Here is a 26,668-nt window from a genome sequence, read left to right as displayed (position 1 = left end):
ACTAATTGTAGAACCAACAGGTATTTGAAAATTCGGGCGCGATAAGATTTGGTAGTTTCACGACTGCTCGTAGGTTACCTTCGACTGGTTACAGGTCTCCTTCAACTGGTCGTAGGATCCCTTCGACTGGTCGTAGGTGGCCGAATTTCAACGTTGTTCTTTGAGTCGTAGGTCTACGACTGGTCAAAGATGCAGTCGACACTGTTCCTACGACTGGTCGAACAGTCCCCAGGACTAGTCGAAGCCTAACAGAAAATTTTTGATTTTTGTAACAAACTTACGACTAATCCAGGAAATGTTTAGACAGGTCGAAGCAGTTCTAGGACTAGTCGAATAAAGTCCAGGACTAGTCTTAGAATAGACCAAACTCACTTATATAAAACATATGAATTATGTATCCAAAATGGCCTACTTTAAAGGTCAACCTAAGGTCAGTCATACCTCGATAGTGAAGTAAGGACATTGAAACTTTTAGAGACGAGTGACCTTTGGAAGTAATGGAGCTTGCAGTCTTGATGTCGTTTAAACTTGAGAGCTTTTTGAGATCTTGAGATTGAACTTGAAAGGTTCTTGAGATCTTGAGGTTGAACTTGAAAGCTTCTTGAGATTCTTGACTTGTGAACAGTGCTTGTCAAACTAAGTTGATCTTGAGTAGAGCATTGTTCTTCACAGATGGAAGGTTCATAACAGTGTCTTTGGCACCACAAATTTGACAACAAACAGGGCTATAAACTATAACACTTACAATATACTATCCGGAATGGGTAGCTAATGTTGTACTTGTGAAAAAGGTCAACGAAAAGTGGCAGGTCTGTATTGACTATACCGACCTAAACAAAGCTTGCCCAAAGGATAGTCTACCTCTTCCGAGAATCGATCAACTGGTAGATAGCACGGTAGGGCATGAACTCCTTAGCTTTATGGATGCTTATTCTGGATACAATCAAATTGTAATGCATCAATCTGATAAATCTAAAACTACCTTTGTCACCGACAAAGGACTTTATTGTTACCGTGTGATGTCATTTGGTTTAAAGAACGCTGGAGTGACCTATCAACGATTGGTGAACAAAATGTTTGCTCGGCAGATCGGCTGAACCATGGAAGTATATATTGATGACATGCTTGTCAAAAGTATACACGCGGCCGATCATATAGCCGACCTAGAAGAGATGTTCTTAATCCTTCATGAGTTCCAAATGAAGTTAAATCCGAGCAAGTGTGCATTTGGTGTAAGCTCGAAAAAATTTCTCGGATTCCTTGTCAGTCAACGAGGGATCGAGGCGAACCCAGAGAAAATCAAAGCACTGCTTGACATGAGTCCCCGAGAATGATCAAAGATGTACAAAGGCTGACCGGACGAGTAGCCACACTCAACCGTTTCCTCTCCCAAGCTACCGACAAATGCCTCACATTCTTCAAACAGTTAAAAGGTCGGCAAACGGTAGATTGGACGGAAGAGTGCGAAGCAGAGTTCTAACAATTGAAGTTTTATCTCGGATCCCCGCCTCTCTTGTCAAAACTCGAGCCAGGAGAAACTCTGCTACTATACTTGGCCGTATCCGACGCAACTGTTAATTTGGCTTTGATACGTGAACACGAAGGAAAGCAACTGCCGGTCTATTACGTCAGCAAAGCATTGTTACCGGCAGAGACAAGATACCCGCCTTTGGAGAAGGTGGCCTTAGTTTTAGTCGTCTCCTCGCGACGACTTCGGCCATACTTTCAAGCTCACACGATCACCATTATGATCGACCTCCCACTGCGTCAAATCCTTCAGAAACCAGAAGCGTCCGGCCAATTAACACAGTGGGCGATCGAGCTCAGCGAATTCGACATTCAATACAAGCCAAGAGTAACTATTAAGGGACAGGCTATTGCAGACTTCATAGCCGAAGTGACACCACTGGTCAATCTAGCTACCAAGCTTGGAGATGAATCAATTAATCAATCCACGACAGCTTCTCCCGAATCCTCGCCCGACCCAAAACCCTGGAAGCTGTATGTCGATAGCTCTTCCAACGCTAAGGCAAGCGAGGCAGGAGTCGTCTTAGAAACTCTTGATTAAGCCTACATGCAGTATGCCTTAAGACTTGGATTTCAAGCATCGAACAATACAGTAGAATACGAAGCCTTGTTGCTCGCAGCCAATCTGGGCGTGACTCATCTCAGCGTCTTTAACGATCCATAATTGGTCATCAATCATGTCACTAGTGTGTATCAGACATGAAAAGAGCAGCTGAAAGCATATATGAAGAAAGCCAAAGACTTGATCGAAGGCTTTCAGCTATGTATTGTCACTCAGATACCTCGAACAAAAACTGCTAAAGTTGACCTTTTAGCAAAACTTGCCTCTGCCGACGAGGACAACATACCCAGGTCTGTCTCGATCGAGTATGTTGCTAAACCGAGTATCGATGATCTTGTTAGCTCGACCGTAAATACAATCGATCCGAAACTTACCTGGCTTGACCCGATCGTCCGATATCTCGGCAATGGAGAGTTGCCCGAGGATCATGCCGAGACCCGACGACTAAAGATCCGAGCCTCTCGTTATACCATACTCAATGGAGTATTGTAAAAAAAAAAGATTTTTCACTCCCTTGCTACGATGCCTAAATCCCAATGAGGCTGGTTATGCATTGCGGGAGATCCACGAGGGTATTTGCGAAAACCACTCAGAAGGACGATCACTCGCGCACAAGGTCCTACGTCAAGGATATTAGTGGTCGACCATTCAGCACGACGTGCGCAAACTTGTCCAAAGTTGAGATAGATGCCAACGATTCGCGGCCGTTCCGAAACAACCTCCCTAAGAACTGACTCCCATAGCCGGTCCTTGGCCATTCACACAGTGGAGAATCGACATCATCGGACTGCTCCCTTTAGGGAAAGGACAAATCAAGTTTGTCGTCATTGCGGTAGACTACTTCACAAAATGGGCCGAAGCCGAGCCATTGGCTACGATAACCGAACAAAAGATCACAAACTTTGTCTGGAAAAACATATCTGCTGATTCGGAATACCTTGGAGGATTATATCGGACAACGGAAAGCAGTTTGATAATAGGCAGTACTGAGAAATGTGCGATAATCTCGGGATCAGAAATGTTTACTCATCGCCCCATCACCCTTAGACAAACGGACAAGTTGAGGCAATCAAAAAAATCATTAAACAACATCTTCGAACCAAGCTCGACTGAGCCAAAGGAGGATGGGCTGAAGAACTCCCTAAGATACTATGGGCATATCGAACCACTACTCGAACCGCCACGGGAGAAACTCCTTTTTTCCTTGCGTACGGATCAGAAGCTGTCACCCCGGTCGAGATAGGATTACCTTCAGCTCAAATCAGCTCGTTTAATGAAAGAGATAATGAAGAACTCCTAGCTCTCGAACTCGACCTCGTGGAGAAACAGAGGGAAAGAGCTCGTCTGCGAATGATGGCTCGGCAACGGCAAGTAGCTCGGTTCTATAATGCCCGAGTCAAGGTCAGACGTTTTCGAGTCGGGGACATGGTCCTCCGAAAAATGTTCCTAAACACCAAGGAAATTGGCGCGGGTACACTGGGACCCAATTGGGAAGGGCCCTATGTCGTCTCAAGCACCATCCGACTTCGGACGTATTGATTGAAAGACCTAGCGGGGCAATTGCTATCTCATCCTTGGAATGCCGAGCATCTGAAAATCTACTACCCTTATGTCGGCCGATTGCAGCGTTTGGGAAGACTCAAAAAAGTGAAGAATGAAAAACATGTAAACTGAGTCGAGTGAATAAAAAAAATCAAATATATTCATTCATCAGTGTAAGTCTTGCATCGGATTATATTTGACCATACCTCGGCATTACATAGAAGGAATAATAGGAATAAAGGCAAAAACAGTTGGCCACGACATGCAAAATCCTCTCTCGGTTGCAGATGCTCTCAAGCCCGCCTTGAAGCTTGGTATGCTTGAAGTGCTTGAAGTTGGGTGTGCTTAAAATGCTTGAAGCTTGGAATGCTTGAAGTGCTTGATACCATACTAGCCCCAAGGTTCATCAGGAGCTAACACAGGAGGTGGCTCAGATTCAACTGCTGCCGCCACTCGGAGCGACCTCTGATGCCGCCTCAGAAGCAGCTTCAAGCTTGACCTCGATACCAGCCGTGGCATCGGCAGACCCGGCAACATCACCCTCTGGACCCTTAGATCCAGTGGCATCGTCATCGAATCCCAAGAGATCAAGGTCGGGAAAGGATTGCTTCATCACTTGGATACATTCGGCATACCCTTCCTGATACAAGCAATCCCTCTCGTCCGAAAACTCTCGAGACTCAAGAAAAGCCTTTTATGGCTTGATCCTTGGCTTGGTCTTTGGCCTGCTCAATGGCTGCCCCGGCCTCAGCTTTGACCCAAGTCAACCTCTCATCGCAAGAAGCATGAGCCTGACGGAGTCGCCGACTCTCCTCCTGAGCCTCTTTCAACAGCGAGGCTACATGGGCGCACTCGGCCTTAGCATCATCGGCAGCCTTCCTGGCAAGCCCCAAGTTGCTTGATAGCAAGCCAACCTGAGCCATGGTAGCTTCGAGCTATGCCTCCAATTCCGTAACCCGCTTCTCAGCGTCGGCAAGATCCGAGCTACCCCTAAGCACACAAGGGGCGAACTGCAAAAGGAAAACTTAAGGTCAGAACTAAGTCACCGAGACAAAGGTAAGGTTCAAGAAAAGCACGAGATCAAAGACGTTACCTCGAGCAGTACCTTCGCCACATGAGCGAGAGTCCGCCTCGAGGGGGAGTTGTAGAGGCCAGCAAGGTCTTTCTCACCCCCATGAGAGATGGCCCAAGGGACCATGTCCGTCACGGCCCGCTGAAAGGGCAAAAACTCCTATTGAGTCATCTCCCCTCCAAAGGTCTCTCCTCTCTGCTCCTCTCTCTATTCCAAGACCTGCTCTACAAAGGGTCCTAGCTCAGGAGCCAACTAGGCTTCAGCAATTACCGCGTCCGCCTCCTCCGCCCTTTCTTCCGGATCGAAGAGTACGACCACGGTCGGGATGACTAGGGCGACTGGCCCCTTGGCCTTTGGAGCCGCCTTCAGCTTCTTCGAAGGCCGAGTCTCCGACAGAAGCGCCGACCTCGGAGGGGCCTTCATTTTGGAAGCAGGTTTTAGTAGGGGCTGAGCCTCACCATCACTGCACCAGTAGAAGTAGTAGAAGCATAGAGTTAGACAAAGTCCAAGGAAATGCATTAAGACTACAAAGAGTACCTGTCACGGCTGAGTCCAAACCCGAGAGAAGAAGGCGCTCCGGTTGAAAAAGAACCTTCCAAGACCGATCCCCCAGACTTAGCGCCCTCAGATCCTTGATCCCAGCTAGAGCGTCGGCTTCTAGCTTCGGCCTTTTCTTAGGGATATCTGCAAAATGCATTCGGGCAGACTCAAGAGTATCATAGTAAAGAATGACAGAGAAAGGACACGCCGAGACACCTGCTTCGGAGAACGCCCGAGGAATACGAGGCTCAAAGAGCCCTGGCTCAGTAGTCTCCCAGCGACCACATGCCCAGAGCCATCTCTCTCTCCAACGCTTGTTGGAGGTAGGAGGGTCGGTTATTAAAGGACCGCCCTTGTTCCGCCAAGCGCATAAAAAGTACCAGCTAGGCTGTTAAGGGTTTGGCCATACTTTATACAGGAAGAGAAACTCGTCAATGGTCAGTAGGGGCTGCTCTGTCTCAGCCCACAACACTGAGCACCCGAACAAGTTCCTCCACCCGTTCGGAGCAATTTGGAGTCGGGAAAGAAAATCCCGAGCAATGGGTTGAAGGGGTAGACGCAAGCCGCACTGCAGAGCGACTTGAAAAATCACGACCATCCCAGTAGGAGGATGGTCGGGTAATTCACTCGGCAGAGGAAGACGAAGGATGACCGAGTCTGGGACATGATCCCGACTCTAATCCTGTCCAAGTCCACCTCAGTTAAGACCAAAGGGACCAGACCCCTTTGCTCGTCTCCAGCCTCCCCTTCCTCGGCAGTCGAGTCAACAGCCTGTGCCGACCTCCTAGTGGGAACCGACCCAGTGGTTCCCTCAATCTCCTCATCTTCCTCCTCCATGTCATCTCTAGGAGGATTATGTCTCTTAGAGGCAGTCACTAGCGACATACCTCCATGAGAGGGACCTGCCGAAGCAGGACGCTCCGTTGAAGTCCCCGATACTCTCTCAGAGAACCGGAAAGCTTCATCGGCACCGGTCGCCATCTTGGCCAGCAGCGAGGGCGATTCCGAGATATTCCAAAAATGTCCCGCTTCGCCGTCATCACCGGAGGCTCTCTCTCAGGGGCTCAAAGAACCTCGCATTGCTGTAAAAATTAAAAACGAAGGGGAGGGAGAGAGAGCTAGAACTCACCAAAGAGGCGAGAAGTACACGAACCTGGATGCAAAAATGAAAATGAAGATAGAAATGGCGGAGGAAACGAGGACAGTGAAAACGGGATTGGGAGAGAGAAGAACAGGTGCGCGAAAATGGGGAAAGGGTTTCCCGCTCCTCCTTTTATAGTCGTGCCATGTCGCAGAGGCATTTAAGGAGGAGTCGAATCAAAGGCCATTTCAACTCCCCCGCTTGACACGTGGCGCACGCCGACTGACGAAAGAACTGTACTCGCCATGCGTTCATCGCTTATAAGCCAGAAAGGCTCTCCGACAGTTGTCCATGCGTGCGGCCTCGGGTAACGAATCGACGCATATTATGAATGATGCAAGGAGCATTAAATATTCCATCATAACGTCGGTCTCCAATTCAAGCCGACTCAGAAACTTTTTACTCCTTAGCATCAACACGGTTGACATAAGGAGTAATGGCGCTTACTATTGGGGAAAAATATGGCAAGTCCGGAGACCCAGTTATGGAATGGACCAACTCTATTTGCACTGCCCGGGATTCTGAGGCAATAAGCCCAACTGAGGAAAAAGAATGCCTCAAGGAGAGACTCAGCTTGGATGATGAGGAACGAACTCCGACCGAGGTCTACAGAGTCATGAGCTATAGGCAAAATATATAAGATACATAAAGTTGACCCGGATAATGAGGCAGCAATGTATAAAGGGACCGATTAAGGCCCAAATGCTAAAAGTCTCCTGACCACCATAAAACCGTCCCATATTAGGTCAGCTACAGTGTCGGCTATCAGATTAAGAAAAGATATCGATTATAAACCAACTCTATTTTATCTGACAAAAGGCAAAAAGCCTTATCCTTGCAGCCAGCCGAGACTCATTTATTACCAGGGACGGTTAAAGCCGGGCCAAGCAAGGAAGGAAGAGACGGTGTAAATATAAATACCGTCCAGAAAATCTTGTGAAAGGATTTCTGACTCCAAAGATCCCGGGATCGGGAAGAATCTATAAACAGATTATAATTAAATCAAATCTCCGAGATACTCGGAAAAGAATCCCTACACGACGGGACCCTCCCACTCCTATAAGAACAGGAAATCTCTACGGTAAAAGTTATGCAAAAAACTCTCTCTAAAACCCTTCTCTTGCACAGTCCTAGCGCTGACTTTAGCATCGGAGGTTCCCCGGCTTGAGCCAGGATCTCCCTTGTCTCCTTCTTATGCAGGTGGTAGGACATGGGAAGAGGACACAACAGTTTTTTGCATCAACATGCATTAACTTGAAGTTGCCAGTAGTCAAATGAACCTTAGAATCTACGGTCAGCTAGAAATTGTATAAGCGTTTAAGGTTTAAGGAATCATGAATTCCCCAACTTAAGTGACTTCTAAAGTTGGCATGCAGTTTTTAGATTCCAAGGGTTTCACTGACGAAAAATGAAGAGATTAGGTACCTTTTTTGCCCACACACTATGCAGTCTCTCATTTACAAGATTTTAGGATTTTTTGACATTTGGTAGAGTTTCAACATTTCTATATTTAGCCGTGATTCATATAACTCATAAGAGTTAGATAGACGAAAATAAAATAAAACGAAAAAAAAAAAAAAAAGCTTACTTTGTAGGATTAGAGAGTCCAAACAGACAAAGTAAAGAAAACTGCATGGAAAAAATATGCAATGTAATTCGAACCTTCATAGGGTCAAAGGCTCTGCTTAGGCAAAGAAAATGAAAATGCAATCTTAACCTTACTTCACATAACCAAAGGCTCCGGGTATGCAAATAAAGTAAAAAAGTAGAAAAGAATAATATTGAAAATAAAATAAAAAATAATTATTGCTACTGTGAGTGGGATGTGTGGAGTGGAATGCGATATGAGTTTATTGAGATATGAGAAGAAAAATGGGAGACTAAACACCCTTTATTTGCAAAAGGGATAATCGAATATCCTTAATTCCAACCCTACTCTAGGCTTCAATAGCCTCTTTTGCTAACTAGGGATGCTCTCCTAGGCTAGGGTAGCATGTCGGCTTATTAGGGAATTTTCAAACCCTGAGGAAACCTTAGAGCAGTCAAATGGTCTCCTGCCCCTTTGGACATTTCAAGTTGTCTCTAGATGGTAATCGTTGTGTAAAATTTATAGGCTCCAACTATCGGCTCATGGTGAACTGACGGTGGTGCCACGCATCTTTGCTTTAAGATTTTGGCATCCACGAAGTTAGGTAGGATCTTGATTCAATGCAAAGTATGTTAGTCGGCCATTGGCTTCTGGTGGGCCGATGGTCCACTTGGCACCTTTTCCTTTAATGGATTGTTCATTGACACACCTGTTGGAACGAAAAACAAAAGTAGGGGTGATGACATCACCATCAGCTTGTGGCGAGCCTGGGGTTTTGTTTTAACATTTTCTATGCACAATCCCTCTCGTTTAACAAGTGTATAGACCCCTACTAAGTTTGGTAGTTTGATTGGGTTATGTTCTGCTAAATTTAGAATTTATCAATCAGGTCCTTTCGTTGTTTCTTGGAGATATCGAGGACACTTTTTACTCGGCTTGTTTAGATTTTTGATACTTTGTGGATCGGCCAATGTGTTTTATCGAAATAAGGCATAAACAAAATTCTAGAGAGTCTGGATGATATGCCGGGATTTTATTAATCAGTTTCCAGATTTTTCCCATCGAGACCGTTGATTATTTTTAGAACGCACCAAGACCCTTGCTTGTTTGACCTGTTTGGATTTTCAATGTTTCATTGGGTCGACCAAGTGCATTTTGTCAAAGTTGTTATAGTACCAAGAGTTGTTTCTTCTCATTTTAGGTTGGGTGTCTATAGATGCCCTCCTTTGGCAGAGGTTGTGGGCAACCAAATGTCAAAGCGAGTGGACACTCAGCCCTCTAGGTCTGCCATAGATGTAGTTAGGTCTATTCTAACTAGGGTTATCTTTGTCGAAGAACTCGCTTGGTGAGAGAATGACAAGGGTATTTCATGAGGGTTGAGGAAAATTTTAAGATGTGTTCTTGCATTTTTGTAGCCTTAAGGGGCATCAAATCGCAACCCTTTCATGTCGCGATCAGCAATATGTATCGAGTGTGTCTGTAATTATGGATTTTGGGTGGTTAGTACTCTTGCCCCTTTTGCGGTCTTATGGGGATCCGCCTAGTACACTTTGATCTAGAGTAGTTCTTGATGTTGGACGATCCCCTAGGATTGCCTATAAGACAAGTCTTTGTAATGGGTAGTTGCCCGCACTTTTTGCAACATTACGGATCTCTCATATTACAATGCGTTAAGCTGACAGGTGTTGGACTAGAGTCGCCCTATGTTTTTTTTTTTTTGCAATTCGATTTTTTTATTCTAATACTACGGTTCTAATAGGCTTTTCCACGATTTGAAATGCAGTTTCATTAACCTAGATACACTCAATTCACATTCCAAGATGATTGGGCGAACAGTGAGAGTTCAAGTTGGCCATCCTAGGTTCCACTTATGATTTCAGAGGAAACCGAGAACAGAGAAAATCAAAACTAAGTATTGATGTTACGTTGGTACCCACTGGAAAGTATGTAGGACTGTCCCGTTCCTTGGATATTGTGTGCGTCGCATTTTTTAAATTTTTGAAAAAGCTTTATCTTTTATTTTTTGGATTTTTTTAGAAAAGATTCACACCTATAGAACATCGTTTCATGGGGGTTTTATTGTAGAGTGTTTTTTTTTAAGATTTTTTTAGGCCGTTTATTTTTTCAAAGGCATTACCCAATCTCGTGGAGAGGTGTCATCAAGTGGTTTTTATCTAGCCACTTTTTTTTCGAATAATTCCGACTAGTTTTCAATTCCACTGGGAATTTCAGTGGTCATGATTGGAGTCTATTTTTATTTAAGTGCATTTATCACTAGATGTCCTACTTTAAGTACACTTTCATTTAACACTGCGATCTTATAGGCCATGAGAGATTTCTCTATTGTTGAGGGAGCTTTAGTTACCACGAGGAGAGAGAGAGAGAGAGAGAGAGAGAGAGAGTGTGGTGTTGTTGAGTCGGGTGTTCTGGAGAAGCATACATGGCTTAAATGATGCAATCTACAAGGATGGTTATTTTTTTTCCTGGGCATATGTTTATTTATATGTAGGTGTATTCCTTTTTCAAAATTTTTTTAACCATGTAAATAAGAAGTGGACTGAAAAGAATATAATAAAAAATATAAAAAATTATCGTGCTAGACTTATCTTGTGAGCATGGTTTGTGTTTGATGCTTCGGATGGGAGAGATCAAACATTTTGACTCAACCATGTGTGACTTGAAAATTTTTTGGGAAAATATTTAGGGGGGACTCTTCCCTAAATCTGAGCAGGGTTGAAGGATCTTAAAACATTGTGATTGTCATATTTGTCTTACTTGGTTGCACTTGCTTAGATATATGATTTCCCTTCTTCTTTATTTTCCTCTTTTTATTACTATTTTTACCTGTGGTGCCTTTTCGAGTTTTCAAACCATAAGTGTACCGAATTTTACTATCGAATGTTTTAAATTAGGTGAATCTCTAACCTTTACAGCTCTATACAAGGACTCTACGATTTAGGCCCTACACAAGAACCAAGATCCTACACAAGAACCTGGATTTAGGCCCTATATAAGAACTAAGGTCTTATACAAGAACTTAGTACGTACACGCCTATCAGAAACTCCCACAAGAGACTTTCATTAGTTTTCTATAAGCTAACCAACAACCTCGGTCCTACACGAAACCCTACGTTTACTCCCACCAAAGGCTCCCACGGACACTAACATGCAAACACTCATGTCAGGTGGTCTACACAAGGACTTAATTTAAGCCCTACAAAAGAGCCAAGGTCCTATACAAGAATCTATGATTTAGGCCCTACACAAGAGCCAAGGTCCTACACAAGAACTCAGTTGAGTTTAGATCACAAACTCTTACCCTCAATCATACATAAGGAAAAAGAGTAGATGGACTCCTACAATTGATAAGTTACTTACTAGATTGAGCCCCTTTTATAGTGTCTTCTTAGGTAGATTGATCGTCGCTCTCCCGTGCTTCAATAAGCTCCTCAATGCTCCCCCAATCATGATGTTGATATTTTGCCAAGGCTCCAACTCCAAAATCAAACACTTTACATGTAGTGCTCTTTTGAAATAATAAAGGTGATGGGAGGTTGGTTGAATCTCCTAAAAATAATGGGAAGTTGTATTTCCCAAGAGATTCACCTAGATAGGTCTTCTAAAGGATTTAGACAGAGGTATGCTTTTAAGGGATAAGTCTAATCTCTAGAAAATGTAAGAGTTTAAGCACATCTTTAAGGCGGAGGTTGGAATCCTCATTAGAGTGTTAATCTCAAGGAAAATTGCTTAGAACTCAATGGTAAAGAGGCTTAGGATGAGGGATATGAACATGGTATCTGTTTGTTAACTGATCAGCGTTCATCACTTACCAACAGGGTTGTGCATGTTACTTAAAATACAATCCTGGTGCCTATATTCATTGAATAATGTCCATCATTCTTTAGTTAATTGGGGTCACACTCATGCTCACCTTCACTTGATCCAGTACAAAAGTCTTCATTTTATGTTAAGACAGCTTAGTATTGTTCATTGAGACAGCTCTGCTCTCCATGTCTTCCCATGCACTGCTCTCTCCATTACTATTGTGACATGGCCCTGCGCCAATTTCATCCCATCTCTATACTGGATACCTTGTACTGGTGAAATATGAAGGGGAGAGACGTGAGCTCCCCATTGTATACTTGAGTGATCACTTGGCTCTTGGATTCTTACGGTAGTTTGTGCGTACCCATTATTCAGCTGTGTGGGGACATGATGATATGGCCAACAATCCTTGATAATGTAGCTCTCCTTAATTTGTTTACTTAGAATCAAGGATTAATTCCTATGAAATGTAATTAAAAGACCCAAGCCAAACCATGGCCCCCGAATATAACTTATACCCAGACTAATAAGATATGGTAATTAACACCTTTCAGCATAGTGTCGTCTCTTTCTTTTAAACTTATTTCGATAATGAAAATCATGCTAATGTCAAAATCAATTGAAACACGAGCAAACAGCCTCATGTGCTAAAAATCTCTTAGATGAATAATCATATTCATCATAACCCATCAATAGGTGCCAAATTCATCATCGGTGGTTAGGATTACTAAACCATAGGCCCTACTTCTACGAATTAAGAGTTGGAAAGTATTGTACAAACTCTTAGCACAGGCAGTGTATAACCCTCATCATTAGCCAACAGCCACCACTATACATTTTAAAAATAAAAATAAAATAAAATAAAATAAAAAAATTACCACTATGCATGCAGGGTGTATAGCACGAGAGTGAGGGAACAGAGAGCGAGATTTTAAAAAATTCCAAGTTGAGAGAAAATAAATAATAAAAAAGGAGAGGACAACTGACCCAAGTTTGTAGAGCCCACCATGTTTTAAGGGCCTGTTTGTTTTGATGTAAATATAAATAAACATGTGATAAAATCATAATAATTGCTTATGCAATCTATTTGGAAACAGTGAAATTGCTCCAAATGAGTTAAAACCCAACCTTGTTCCGTCGTCAAAAGTCGGTGGGCACCCCATATGCATTATATCCACACCATCCATTCATTTTTTTTTAAAGATAATTTTACAGCATGAGCCCATAAATGGGACAGATCCAAAGCTCACGTGGACTACACCACAGAAAAACAATGGGTTCAACGGTGGTATCATTATTCCCACAGGCACCACAAAAAACAATGGGTTCAACAGTGGTATCATTACTCCCCCTGCTTCCTGTGGTGTGGTCCACTTGAGATTTAGATTTGCCTCATTTTTTTGGCTCAACCTTAAAATGATCTGACAAAATAAATGGACAATGTGGATAAAATACATCACGGTTGGGCCCACAGCCATACATAAATGCTCAATGCAATGCAGTAAAATTACAAGAAAATACAGCATTACAGACAGGCCGAAGTGTAAAACCCACTCAGTTCACAAGGTTGCCTTGAGGTTCAGCAATCGGCTAAATCCACAACTTTGATGGGCCACACCTAATGTAACAATGGGAATGGGATGCTGACTCTCACAAGGTTCCATACTCGTAACATTAGGTCTTGAGGTCAGCAACCGGCTAGATCCACAATGTAGATTGGCCACACCAAATGGAACGGTGGAAATGGGATGCTGATTCATAGGTTTGTGATCCCAGAGGTTTAGGTGTGGGCCACCAGTTTTTGGTTTCATCAAAACTTTGAATCGATTTTAACTCACCGGGATGCTGAAAAGATACGAAAATCAGCCTGATAAATCAGCCTGATAAATAATAATAATAATAAGCCAAATACCAAATTGAACTTGTCAGTTTTGAGAGCAATTTTACAAATTTTCTTTTTTTTTCCCATTGGCATGGTCCATGTGAGGTTTTTACATATGCTAATCTTGTATGAACGGTTCAAATAATGGTTCTCACCTAGTAGTTAGTGGACGAAGTCGATTTCAGTTGTACCACGAAGCTTCTTTTAGTGTAGGCTACACGCCAAGAGAAGTCAACCAGGGCTACCAACATTTAGAGAAAAGAAGCAGGTTGAATCCAAGCTGTAACATCTCTCAACCATTCATTTGCCAAACAGCTATGACTTGAATCCAAACCGTTCATTTGCCAAACAGCTATGACTTGAATCCAAACCGTTCATTGTGAGGTACCACCTCAACCGTTCCTTGCCAAACAGCTACATTTTTAGGATGAATTCACACCCTAGATAAGTAATGTTGTGAAGACTGATTGCGAGGGCAAAAATGTCCACATCTACTGGTGTTGGATGTAGTAGAAATAGCATGCATGCCAATCAATCTAAGGCGTTCAAGTCATAAAGAACCGTAAGGAACCAGTACTCTACAATCCTAACTGCCCACTTGACAGTAAACATTGAATTCTTTGGCCATCCATACGGTAGCCATTAATTGAATGGTATAATGTGATTTTAGAGATACATACTCCATCCACACGTAAGAAGCATTACACACACACAAAGAGGGAGTCGGACCACTTTTCAAGGTACACGGGCTTATCACCAAAATAAAATAAATGAAATGAAAAGAGGGAGGGTAGCCACACGTCTTACAAGCATTGAGACGAGTTCTTCATGTCCGTATGCTGTACAAGTGATGATCCCCACCTTTGATGACATGATACGAGAACTTTTCCTTCCTACGCACACCCAGACCCATCCAAATTGAGAGATATGCGGCCCATAGTGGATGCAGAATAGCCCGCTGTCGTACTGGATAGATGATCCTAGCCACCCATTTTGGGGCCATCATTAGTAAAGATCATCGAATTCTCTGCTCCCATCCAACAGACCATGAAGTTGGGATGGTTATCCTACTGATGATGCATCACCACCATTTCAGAATGGTAGACCCATGACTATGGAAGTGAGAGTGCGCTAATAAGAAACTTAAAACGAAGAAAATGAAGAAAATGACGTTCAAATCCCTCACCAAACAATCCAATCCCTCCATCAGTGGAAATAATGCAGGTTCAGTAGGATTGACAAATTGGTTTTATAATAACAAAAAACCTATTAATCAGAGCACAAAGACAGAAGGCAAACCAAGTTCAAACTATAATAGCCAAAGTCCATCATCCTCTGTTCTCTTTTCTTCTTCCTTTTTTATCTGAAGTGATATAGAGCATCTCTTGTTAGTCTGAAAGATCAAACTCACGTCTGCTCTTGATCACAGCCTTCTTCTTCATATCAAAGTCCACCTTGTCCAGATCTGATGACGTCCCCAAATACCCATAAAAGATCCTTTTCTTCTCTCCTGTCTTCTCATCCACCTTCACCAGGTTTGGATTCTGCTCATCGTCTTCTCCCAACTGTGAAGCCTGTGCATGTGCCCATCCTCTGCGTCCATGCTTGTCCTTCTCAAAGAACTCCGCTAGGCGCTCTGCCTCCTTCAGGCCGGATTGACTACTCGTGAATTTCACCACCGTGATGCCCATATGGCCGTCCCTTCCGTACATCGATTTTGACTTACCCCCACTGAAACCAAGTTCTGGAATCCATGGGAGAGGCACAAACAAGCAATTTTGGTAAGAGACAAAATTCAGCTTATTTAAGCACAGCCACAAGCCAACAGGATACGGACCATGTCCAGAAGTTTGCAAGCCCTTTTGAGAGAGGGGACTAGCTGCCCCCAACGTCAAATGATCTAAAATAAAAACAAAATCTTTCGAGCTTTCCAATGCAAAGTTCCCAATAGTGAGTTTTTAGGGTATGGTGAGGTAGGGTCTTCACAAACGGTTAAGTATGCTACAATTCATAATTGAGACAAGCATGAAGCTCAACCATTATTTGAATGGGAAAAATCAGGAAAAACAGAACCTCCATTTTCTTCTTGACTGCACCATCCTAACATGGTTTTCAAGTATGGTCAGCAAGCACCACCAACGCCAATTAGGGAGTGAGCCCAATGTTACCCAAGTTGATTATTTACTCTTCCCGTATGGCTAAACAGGGTAGAGGCAACACATCATGACCTTTTTCTCCATCCACAAATATGCACTATTCATATTATAACAAGCAAAACAAAGAGCTATATCCCCTGACAAACCACAAAGAATGAACGAAGCACAATTTAAGCAGGGAAGTTTTAAAAAAACAAAAACAAAACAAAAAACAAAAAACAAGAAAAAAAAAAATACCAATATGAGTTTCATCTCATTTTAGTTCATCATCTCTCATTAAGGGTATTCCGTAGACGCCTAAAAATGAGTTTCATCGCATTTTAGTTAATCATAATTATGCATTAGATATCATGATTGTTGCTTGCCAAAATTATTTCTAGTTCTTAACAAAAAGAGAAATGATCTCTAATACATTATTAAGATTATAACTACAAAAACAGGCCCTAAGGGATAATGGATAAGAGTCCTCCCCTATCTGTACAAAAGTAGACGAGACTAAAGGACCCTAATACTTTTCACTTCTCCAGGACCACAATTAAATTTAACAGCCATAGATCGACTGGGACAGCATTTTAATTTAATTCGGATGAGGGCTCATCCCCCAGCAGCCATTTCAATCATGGTGTGTTGTAAAGGCCGTTACGTAAAGGTAACGGTGGCAACCATTACACATTATGGGGTCGTAAAGGCCAAAAAAAAAAAAAAAGAGAGAGAGACCCATAAAAGCCATTACAGCCTATTACGGGGCCAATGTAAGTTTTTTTCAATGAGAGAGAGAGAGACTGTAACAGCCGTTACAGAATACCTTGATTTCAATTGTTGAGGCAGAGTCAGGACAACAGTTTCCACTCTTGTTCTTTTTATTGCCAACCACTCCACTCTATTTGAACTTTTAAACCCAGCAGGCCCTGAGAAGGTGAGTTTGATATCCCCATGCTCATCTTTTAGAATGCCACCTATTCCTGAATTCCCTGGATTGCCCATAATAGAGCTCCCATCAACACTCAGCTTCCAAAAGCCCGACAGGGGCTTTGCGACCAACAAATCTCAATGGGAGGCTGCCAATTATAACCGATTAGTGATTTCCACTCACAAAGGTCTAGAATAGGGATTGCACCTTGAAAGCTTCCCAATTTGCCAGAGCCAAAACTTTCTTATCCTTGCCACCCCAGCCACAAATATGTATCTCTGAAAATCCTTTCATTCCTTTCCATCCAGATTACCCCATAAGCTGCATGTGAAAGAACAGGATAGCATATACCTCTAGGTCTGAAAGGCTCTGTTCCACCCTTCCACTAGCTCCTCTACCAAACCTTGGAGGACCCAAATAACATCAAAGAAACTAAAAACGATAAACCACATATACCGCCATGCCACCTCATAATGAACGAAGGGTGGTTCACAGATTCCATAATGCACATATTTGGGGAGGTCCAGTGGAACTTTTGGAAATTGTGTAATGTGAAAATTTTATTGGACATTGTGATCCACATGAATGCCTCCCGAGCGGAGCCAAGTGTCCCCATACATTTGCCCAGGGCGTCTTGGGGTTTATAGTCAGACAATACTTATAGGAAATTCTTGGAGAACTGAACTCTAGAGCAAGGCACCTGACCACACACATCTTTGTAGGGATAAGAACCGATTGATTCAATAGTTCTGGAAGCTATGTTAGCATCTCAATTTCGGATTCCCATAGGTTTCTTCGGAACTAAGCAACAATACTATCTTGTCTCCCACAGCCTCATCGGAGCCTTTGACTGTGTGTTACGCATGGATATGGAGTAAATGCAGTCATTTTGAAGTGAGAGGCATTTCATCTACTCAAAGATCTTGCCCAAAATCAAATTCTTTTCCTTTCTCTCACCTTGTATCTAACTCCTTTCAAGAAGGTTCGGATGATCCAATTGTCCATGTCATTGAATTTTGAAATGGGTCCACGACCCCCTGTAACCACACCTATGATCAATCACCTTTACATTACATGCTCAAAGCGATTCTTGCTCAACAATAAATCTCACTACCATTCTGCTGCTGGAGGCCAATTTTTTGCTTGATTCTATCGATTCCTAGCCCAACTCCATCATTAGGCCTTTGAACCTCGTTCCTGTTAATGAGGTAGAATTTATGACTATCACCACTTCCTTCCCTAATGAAATCCCTTCGTATTTTTTTATAGTTTGTCCATCTCTTTCACTAGGATTTGAAGATCAACAAATTAAAAGTCACAAGATCTGAAAGAGTAGACTTTATTAGAGTGGCCTCCAAAAGATAGATAAGATCTCTTCCACAAGGCAAGTTTTTTCTCGAATCTTTCAATCACCAGGTCCCACATTAATATGCATCTTGGGTTGGCCCCAAGTGGATGGCCCAAGTATTTCATAGGAATTGATGCTACTCAATAACCCATGTGGGGTATTGGCATCTCCACCCTTGATCTTCAGACTAATTCAAAGCATCTCATAATGGTCTTATAGCAGCTACTTCTTCTAGGGAAGCTTCAAAAATAACAGTAGTAATATGAGCCCCATCCCAACTAATTGGGGTCAGCTGCATGAATGTTACACCATTCTACTCTACCATGGACCATATCCTCAGTTAAACAATTAATCTTCAAGTCTTTGCTTACTACCTCCACCCATGTCCTTTTTGGGCCTTCCCCTTGCCCTTTTAGAGACTACAACTTGAACCAACTCAATCCTAACTGGTGCAGTTCTCGGTCTCTGTTGCACATAGCCAAACCATCTAAATCAACTTTCCCTTACCTTATTACCTACTGGTGGTGCTACTTAGTTCCCTCAAACGCATTCATTTCTAATTCTATTCTTCCTCATCTTGCCAATCTCAACATCTTCAAGTATCAGCTATGCTCATCCCATGAGCATGTTGTTCTTTAATTGGCCAACATTCTATGATTCTATCCAATGAAGCATGGCTAGTCCTAAAGTGGTGACTTTCGCCTAGTTGATAGGCACAAACAAAGTGTTAACTATAGATAACCTTCAAAAGAGGGATATGGTGCTTTCCAATATCTATGTGATGTGCATAAGGAATGCAGAGACATTGATCATCTATTCATCCTCTACCCTTTGCCAGAGAGGTTTGGGATAGGTTCTTTGTTATTTTCAGAGTCTCGTGGGTGGTTTAGGATCTTTCTTTGTTGGCGAGTTTTTGGGCTATTTAGGGGAGAAGGAATAATAGATGTTCCAAAACTGTAGTGGATTTGGAGGTAGGAGGGCCAAGATAGATGTTATGCGTTGGGGGTTAAGCTTCATGTATTGAATCCTTTGATAGTTGTAACATTTCCCTCGTCTTGTCAATCAAAATTGTCATCTACAAACAACATACCATGGGATCTCTTCTCGCGAATGCCTCATTAACTCATCCATAACCAATGCAAAAAAAAAAAAAAAAAAAAAAAGGAAGAAGAAGAAGAAGAAGAAGAAGACGAAAGATGCAGGCTCAATGTCAACCCTTGGTGCAAGCCTAAAATAATTGGGATCTTACTTGTCTTTTCCACTAGTGATCCTTGCATTGATTAGCGCTCCCTCACGCATATCCTCTTAAAAATCCTTTCTATCCCAACAGCCACCAGATTAACTCTCTATGGACCCTATCATATGCTTTCTCCAAGTCATAAAACCATGTGAAGATCCTTCCTCCTCTCCCTATACTTCTCCATCAATTGTCTAAGTAGGAAAATAGCTTCAATAATAGACTTACTAGGCATGAAAGCAACCTACTTTTCTGATATATTCATCTCACGCCTTAGTCTTTGCTCAATCACTCTCCCAAAGTTTCATAGTATGGCTCAAAAGTTTAATCCCACAATAGTATTGCAGCTCTATATGTCTTGTTTATTCTTATAAATAGGTATCATAGTACTTTTCCTCAATTTGTCTAGTATTTTCTCATCTTACAATCTTGTTGAACAACTTTGTCAACAAAAATAGCCCATTATCTCCCATGCACTTCTAAATCTCTATTGGTATACCATCTAACCCGAGAGCCTTTCTTATTTTCCTCCTCCTCAAAGGTTCTTTCACTTCAGATATCCCAATCATATGGAAGTATCTAATGGTCTCCATTTGAGTTTATGGTTCCTTCTATCCCTATGCTCTCAAGTTGGTTGTTATTTAACAAGCTTTGAAAATAACTTCTCCACCATTCACTGATCTCATTATCTTTTACTAGTAAGCTCTGGCTATCGCTCATAATGCATCTAATATGATCTAGGTCCCTACTCTTCCCCTCTCTTATATTTGCAAGTTGGAAGGCGTCTTTCTCACCTTCACTTGCTCCCGATATATTGTAAAGATCACCGTAAGCCTTATGTTTTAGCCTCACTGCTGCTTTCTTAGCAATTTTTTTGACATTTCCATATTGCTCAATATCTTCTAACTCTCCATCTCAACATTCTAAAGATCCAAACAATCTTTCTAACCACAAAAGGGTTTCCTTCTTACAGAAGCCCCAAAAATTGGACCCGTACAAAACACAACCTCCACTTGATTATCTTTCAAAGGAGAATAATCTACTTACTACATAACAATTTCAATAATCCCAAAGCTACCAAATCTTAGTTTTACTTTTGTCAAGTACCATGACATAGATCTAATAGGAATGACATAATTGCTATATTCGATATAATAAGACAACTCAGTTACGAATTTAATTGTATTAGAGTCCTCTCAATGCCCATGACTACACATGTAAAGCCTTCAATAGCTTCAATTTCAAGTGTGCCCTCTCCCCAGCTTCTCTGCACTAAAAATTTTAGCTACTACCAAGGTATGCAATAACAGTAACAATGGCCATGACGGCTATATGGCTGGCCATTACGATACAGACCATAACAATCGAAATTTATCTTTGGAAGGAAAAATAAAATAAAATTGTATCAGCTCGTTGTGGGCCATTTTCTTTTCTTTCTTTTTTTCAAATCAGGTGTTACATCCCCATATCGCATAATGAGCACCACCTTTACCGTTATGTAAACAGTCATTATGCCCATAACGTAACCATTTTTCAATACCATGGCTACTACATCTGCATGTCCTAGATTTTGGAGATTTGGGAGGCATCCTGATCTTCCTCGTAGATTTCTTTGACATCTTAGATAACATGCGACTCGCTCTCATCTTCTAAATCAGACTCTAATAGTCCAAGCAGTTTTTCCAAGAGACATCCATTCCTCACGTACTAGGGCTCATGTAGTGTGCACATTAGACATTTTCACAGAAGCATTAGAAAATATCTCTTTAACACCTAGGGGCACAAACTCCTTTATAGATTCAGTTCCCTCAAGAATTTGGAATGGAAGGACCTTCCAATGGCAGGCTTTCAAAGTTAGGCGGTCAACTCATTTCACCTACCTGTACAAGTCTTGACCCCCTGTTCTCAGGTGATCTCTTTGTTGAAGATGTCTATCATCTTTATGTCTTCCATTCATGTATCCAAAGTTCAAAGTCTCCAGCAAAGTAGGGCTCTTACACCAAGCAACCTTAGCATTTGAAGGGGAATTGCATTCTAACAGAACGATTAGCAGAAGGGTAAGTTCATATAGGTCTCAATACCTACAATACAGCAGAGCTGAAGGCCCTTAATTTTTACCCTTCTTTTACCCACTCACATTCAGCCCTCATCTCAACCATGCCCATTGATCCAAATTGGACTTCAAAACTTTTAAGAGGTCTATAGAACCAATAAGAACTCTATATTGGACCATAGAATCCTCTACAAATACCTTTTCAGTAATCGAACGCATTCAATTTTGTCTACGACAAGTGCAGGAGAAATACTTCTTGTTGGGTTGGATGTTTCTGCCAATGTTTTAAATAGCTTACACTGTGTAACGTAGCTTGAACCTTAAGCAGCATAAGTCATGAAAATAGCTAAAGTCATGTGGAACCTACACTACATGATTATTTGCATATGCTACAAGCTACACGCTTCATAGCTCACAATAGAAGTTATTTTTCAATCCAACATTAAAATCAATGTTTTCAATGATTTGTTAAATTTTGCTATATACAATAGAAGTTAGTTAATCTTTTGAATGCCTTTCGTAAAATAATATAAGTACTAGTAAGAAATCAATTTCATTGCTCTTTCTTTACCTTTATTGCCTTTTCTTATTATTTAAGTTGCATTTAGTTGCACCAAATATAATGAAATTTCATTATTAATCAGTCCAATTTGGCACAAAATATCATGAAATTGGTGTACCCAAGCCCAACCATGATTAGAAATCTAGTAGTAGTGTGTAGCTTATGATGCACACTATGTAGCTTACACCTCATGCTTTAGAAGGGCGAACACTATGCCACACAGTATTTGCTATTTAAAACACTGGTTTCTACACAGCGGCAGCAAAGGACATGCCCATTCTAGATATTGGAATAGAATCTTGACATTGGAATAGGTTGATACAATTTTGCCCTTCACCACTGGCTTTAGAAGGATCTGTTATGGCCATCTCAAGTCTAGTGATACATCAGGGCCATATTTCGTGAAGCTAACCTTCAATGTTTTTTCGATGATGAGACAACCATTTAAATAAGATACGGCATCTTTCACCTCAAAGACATCATTTAAAAATTAAAGGAAAAAAAATGTAAATCATTCCTATCTTATGGTAAACAACGATGAACCTTCCCAGAAATTATGAAGTGTTAATGGTTAGGCTTGATTTCAGTCTCTAGGAAACACTTTAATGACTATTGTTGTTTCACCCAAGTACAAAAATCTCAAATGCTACTGCGTTTTCCCTCTATGCATATTTTTGTTCCTTTTTCTATATGAGTGAGAGATGTAAGATTCATTGCCAACCACCATAATGGACTTGAAGCTACGAAAAAGCCACACCCAATCGTAGTTCTCATTACCATTCACCCGAACGGGTGAACAAGTAGGCATCTAGCACATCCACTCAATCTGTCGTGCAAAGAGTGTCTATGTACTCATCGAAGGGATGGTAGGAAACCTAAACATCAGACACCAACCAACACTTAGAAATTGGAAGGCATCTAAAACATCCCCTCGATCCACGGTGATGAGATGTGTCAATAGGAGGGGTGCAACTTGGGAAGGTTGGGTTGGGTCAAGGGTCAACACAAGCTCGACCCAACCTCAAGAGAACCCAACCCTACCTAATTTGATCCAAATTTCAACCCAAAGTATCAAATCCGAACATAATACAAATTCCTCTATATTGGGCTCAACCTGACCAACCCCAAACACACGTGATTACTCTCAACCCAACCTAATCCAACCTAGTGTTCGAGTTGTTGGTATCACTAGTGTTCGTAATATCGATAATATCGGCTGATAATATCGTTATCGCTGGCCAGCGACACAATAACCATCTGAAACCGTCAGAAATTTTATATATATATATATATATATATATATATATATATATATATATATATATATACAGATTTTGAAGTATTGTGCGATATATCACACGATATCGCACACAATTTTTGGCGATATCACAGATATTATCTGCAGATTTATCCTTGGGCTTGCATAATTACCAAAACAATCAGAATTAAAATTTTTTTTTTTTTAAAAATAAAAAAAAAAAAAAGGGAGAAAAGCTTTCAATTTATAGGGGATTTCGGTACCTGTCGGAAGTAGAAATTGGTGCATGGACCACTCGATCGATCGATCCACATCGAAGCTAGATTCAAATTGGCCAGGAGATTTCGGCAAGAAAAAAAAAAAAAAAAACCTAAAGATTTGGCTTTAAATGGGAAGAAACAAGATTTTTGGAGAGATTTTAGGGTTCCGGTCCTTCCGGAACCCTTTCCTCTTTCGAAAATGGCTGAATCAAAAGCAGCGAGATTCACTACTGAAGTGATGTCACCAAGTTTTGTGGGCCCCACCTGATGTATGTGTTGTATCCACACCGTCCATAATTTTGGAGAGATCATTTTAGTGCATGATACAAAGAATGAGGCATATCCAAAGCTCGAGTGGATCCCACCACAGAAAACAGTGGAGACGGTGATGCCCATCGTTGAAACCTTCCTAGGGCCCATCATGAGGTTTATTTGAGATCTAACCTATTAATAAGTTAACACAAACATGAACGATGGGAAAACATAAATATCAGCTTGATTGGAAACTTCTGTGGCCCCCTTTTGTTTTTAATGGTGGGCATTCAATCCCCACTATTTTTTGTGGTGGGTCCACTAGAGCTTTGGATTTGCCTCATTCCTTGGCTCATGCCCTAAATTAATCTCTACAAAATGATGATGTGGATACAACACATACATTATGGTGGGGCCCACAACTGTGATGGACGGACGCGGATTTTGTGCTAAAGCGTTTAGCGGGAAGTTCCTGCGCAAGGATGTTAGGTGTGGCCAACCACCATGTTTTGGAGAAAGCAACTCCATCCATCTGTTTTTCGAGGTAATTTTAGAACATACGACCAAAAATTAGGCGGATCCAAAACTCAAGTGGGTCACATGAGAGGGAAAAATTGGGAAAGAAATTTCTACCGTTGAAACCTTCTTGGGCTCCACCTTGATGTTTATATGTCATCCAAACCGTTTATAAGGTCATTCCCACTCGAATGAAGTAAACACACACACACACACACACACACACACACACACACACAAAAAAAAAAAAAAAGCATGATACAAAACTTTTATGGCCAGAAGAATATTTCAACGGTGCTCACTAAATCCTAATTGTTTCCTCTCGTGTGGCCCACTTGAGTTTTGGATCCACTATATTTTTTTATAAAATGTTCTAAAATGTTCTCTCAAATAGAATGGATGGGGTTGATTTCTCAAATACATGGATGTGGGCCCCACCCAGCATCTTGTGCACCAACAGGAAATTTGCATCCGTTACGGACGCATGTGGGTACGTGTCGTGAAGACGAGCACTGACACTCCTCTGTACGAACGGTCCAAATGACATCGAAATGGCCCCCGAAATAATGTATTTATTATATCCACACCGTTCATCCATTTTCCAAGATCATTTTAGAGCAGGAGCCCAAAAATTAGTCATATCCAAAGCTCAAGTGGACCACACCACAAATAGAAGTGGGGACAATGATTCTCACCGTTAAAACATTCATATGGCCCACCATAACATTTATTTTCCATCTAATCTGTTCATAAGGTCACACTGAACTGGATGACGAGGAAAAAAAATATCATATTGATCCAGACCTTCGTGACCCCTAAAAGGGTTTCAATGGTAAACGTTCAATCCCCTACTACTTTTTACAGTGTGGTCCACTTGATCTTTGGCTCTGTCTTATTTTTCGTCTCAAGCCTTATGACGAGCTCGCCAAATGGATGGATGGTTTGGATATAACACATACCTCATGATGGGACCCACAAAACTTGGTGATGTCAACACACCAACCACATTGGTGGTGTGTGGTACACAGTCAATCCGCTTCATGTTGCGTGGGGTTAGCTCGGGGCGAACGCTCGCCAAATAATGTTTATTTTCCATCCAACCCGTTAATAAGGTCAAACATACCCAAATGCGGGTAATATACAAAGATCAGCTTGATCTAAAAAATTTGTGGGGCCCACCATGATGTATGAGACTATCAAATAACTCCCAAGAAAATGGCTACTTGCACGAGACTATCCAATTTTGGTGTCTTATTATATATTATATGTGTTTTTGTCTTGAATTGCTTACTAACTATTGGATGGTGGTCTATGGCCCCACCATGATGTATATATTCTACTATATCTGTTTTCATACATGTCTTGATACATTTATAAATGTTATGCATCATTTTTTAATATAGTTGTTTTATTTCAATTGGACAGCGCATAGCTTGGGACCCTATACAAAGGAAACATATTATATGCACTTCTTTTTTGAGATTTTATGATTTAAAAGTGTATATTAAGGTTTTGTTTTTAATAATCCCTAAAGTTTCATTGAAAAACTCAATCATTTTCCCAATGTTTCCCAAAAAGTGAGATAAATTACGCGCTACAAACGATATATCCCATGCGATAACCAATACGTATCTATATCCCTAGGGTGCGATACATTACACGATACCGATATTTTGAACAATGAGTATCACTAAAAGTATTGTTGGCCAGAGATAAAGATATTATATTGTTATCGCCAATAACCAGAAATACGGGGGAAAAGGGGGAAACATGGGGAAAACAGTGAAATTTTTCAGTGAAACTTCATGACATACCTAAATACAGGTATTTGCGCTATTAGGAATAAAAAATTGCAAAAAGAATGCATAACATAATAAGTTTTCATTTAATGGAGCCCAAAAAGCATGCATTGCCGTAAGAAATCACTCCAATAGTAGCCGAATATCCTGAATTGCCATGGTTTATCAATCTAATTTTGTGCAGAGTTTCAAGGTATCTTATGAAATTTGATGCAATTAAACAAACATTCATAAAATGAGATTTACTAGATAAGTTGGATAGGTATTTAGTGCAACAAATGTGGCTCTATATTGAGAATCCATTTCTTCTAACGTCATCATACAATTCAAGAGAGCAACCTGGTTAATGATCTCGAACATCACATTAGAAGCACTAAAATAGACGAATGAAATGAAAGCAGCAGTCCTGGTTTTCTTTTTTCTTCATCAATGTCCAATAGCCCACGTTCAATTGGAAAAAAAATTAAAAATTATGAAGTACAATGTTCGATCAAGGTGGCTTTTGGTCCATGACCAATACACATTGGGATTATCAAATGGACCAATAGGAAATAATGATGATTGATGGCATGGATGTAAGTAATATAGATCAAGGTGGGCCCCACAGTTAGGATCCACCGACCTCGGTGGATCAACTG

At 41.3% G+C, this 26,668-nt stretch overlaps 1 protein-coding gene across 1 annotated transcript in view; it reads right to left on the bottom strand.

Annotated features, from left to right (window-relative positions):
• Positions 1-14,846: 14,846 nt before the first annotated feature.
• Positions 14,847-26,668, bottom strand: part of LOC131232228 (protein SUPPRESSOR OF GENE SILENCING 3) — a 45,539-nt gene continuing 33,717 nt past the window's right edge. Inside the window, exon 3 of the mRNA XM_058228424.1 lies at positions 14,847-15,423. Within this exon, the coding sequence (XP_058084407.1) occupies positions 15,068-15,423 (356 nt within the window). The 3' untranslated portion in view covers positions 14,847-15,067. The remainder of the gene's footprint in view (positions 15,424-26,668) is intronic.

The sequence above is a fragment of the Magnolia sinica genome, chromosome 18 (assembly GCF_029962835.1).
Source record: "Magnolia sinica isolate HGM2019 chromosome 18, MsV1, whole genome shotgun sequence".
NCBI lineage: Eukaryota > Viridiplantae > Streptophyta > Magnoliopsida > Magnoliales > Magnoliaceae > Magnolia > Magnolia sinica.
This window is presented reverse-complemented; position numbering and strand designations above follow the sequence as displayed.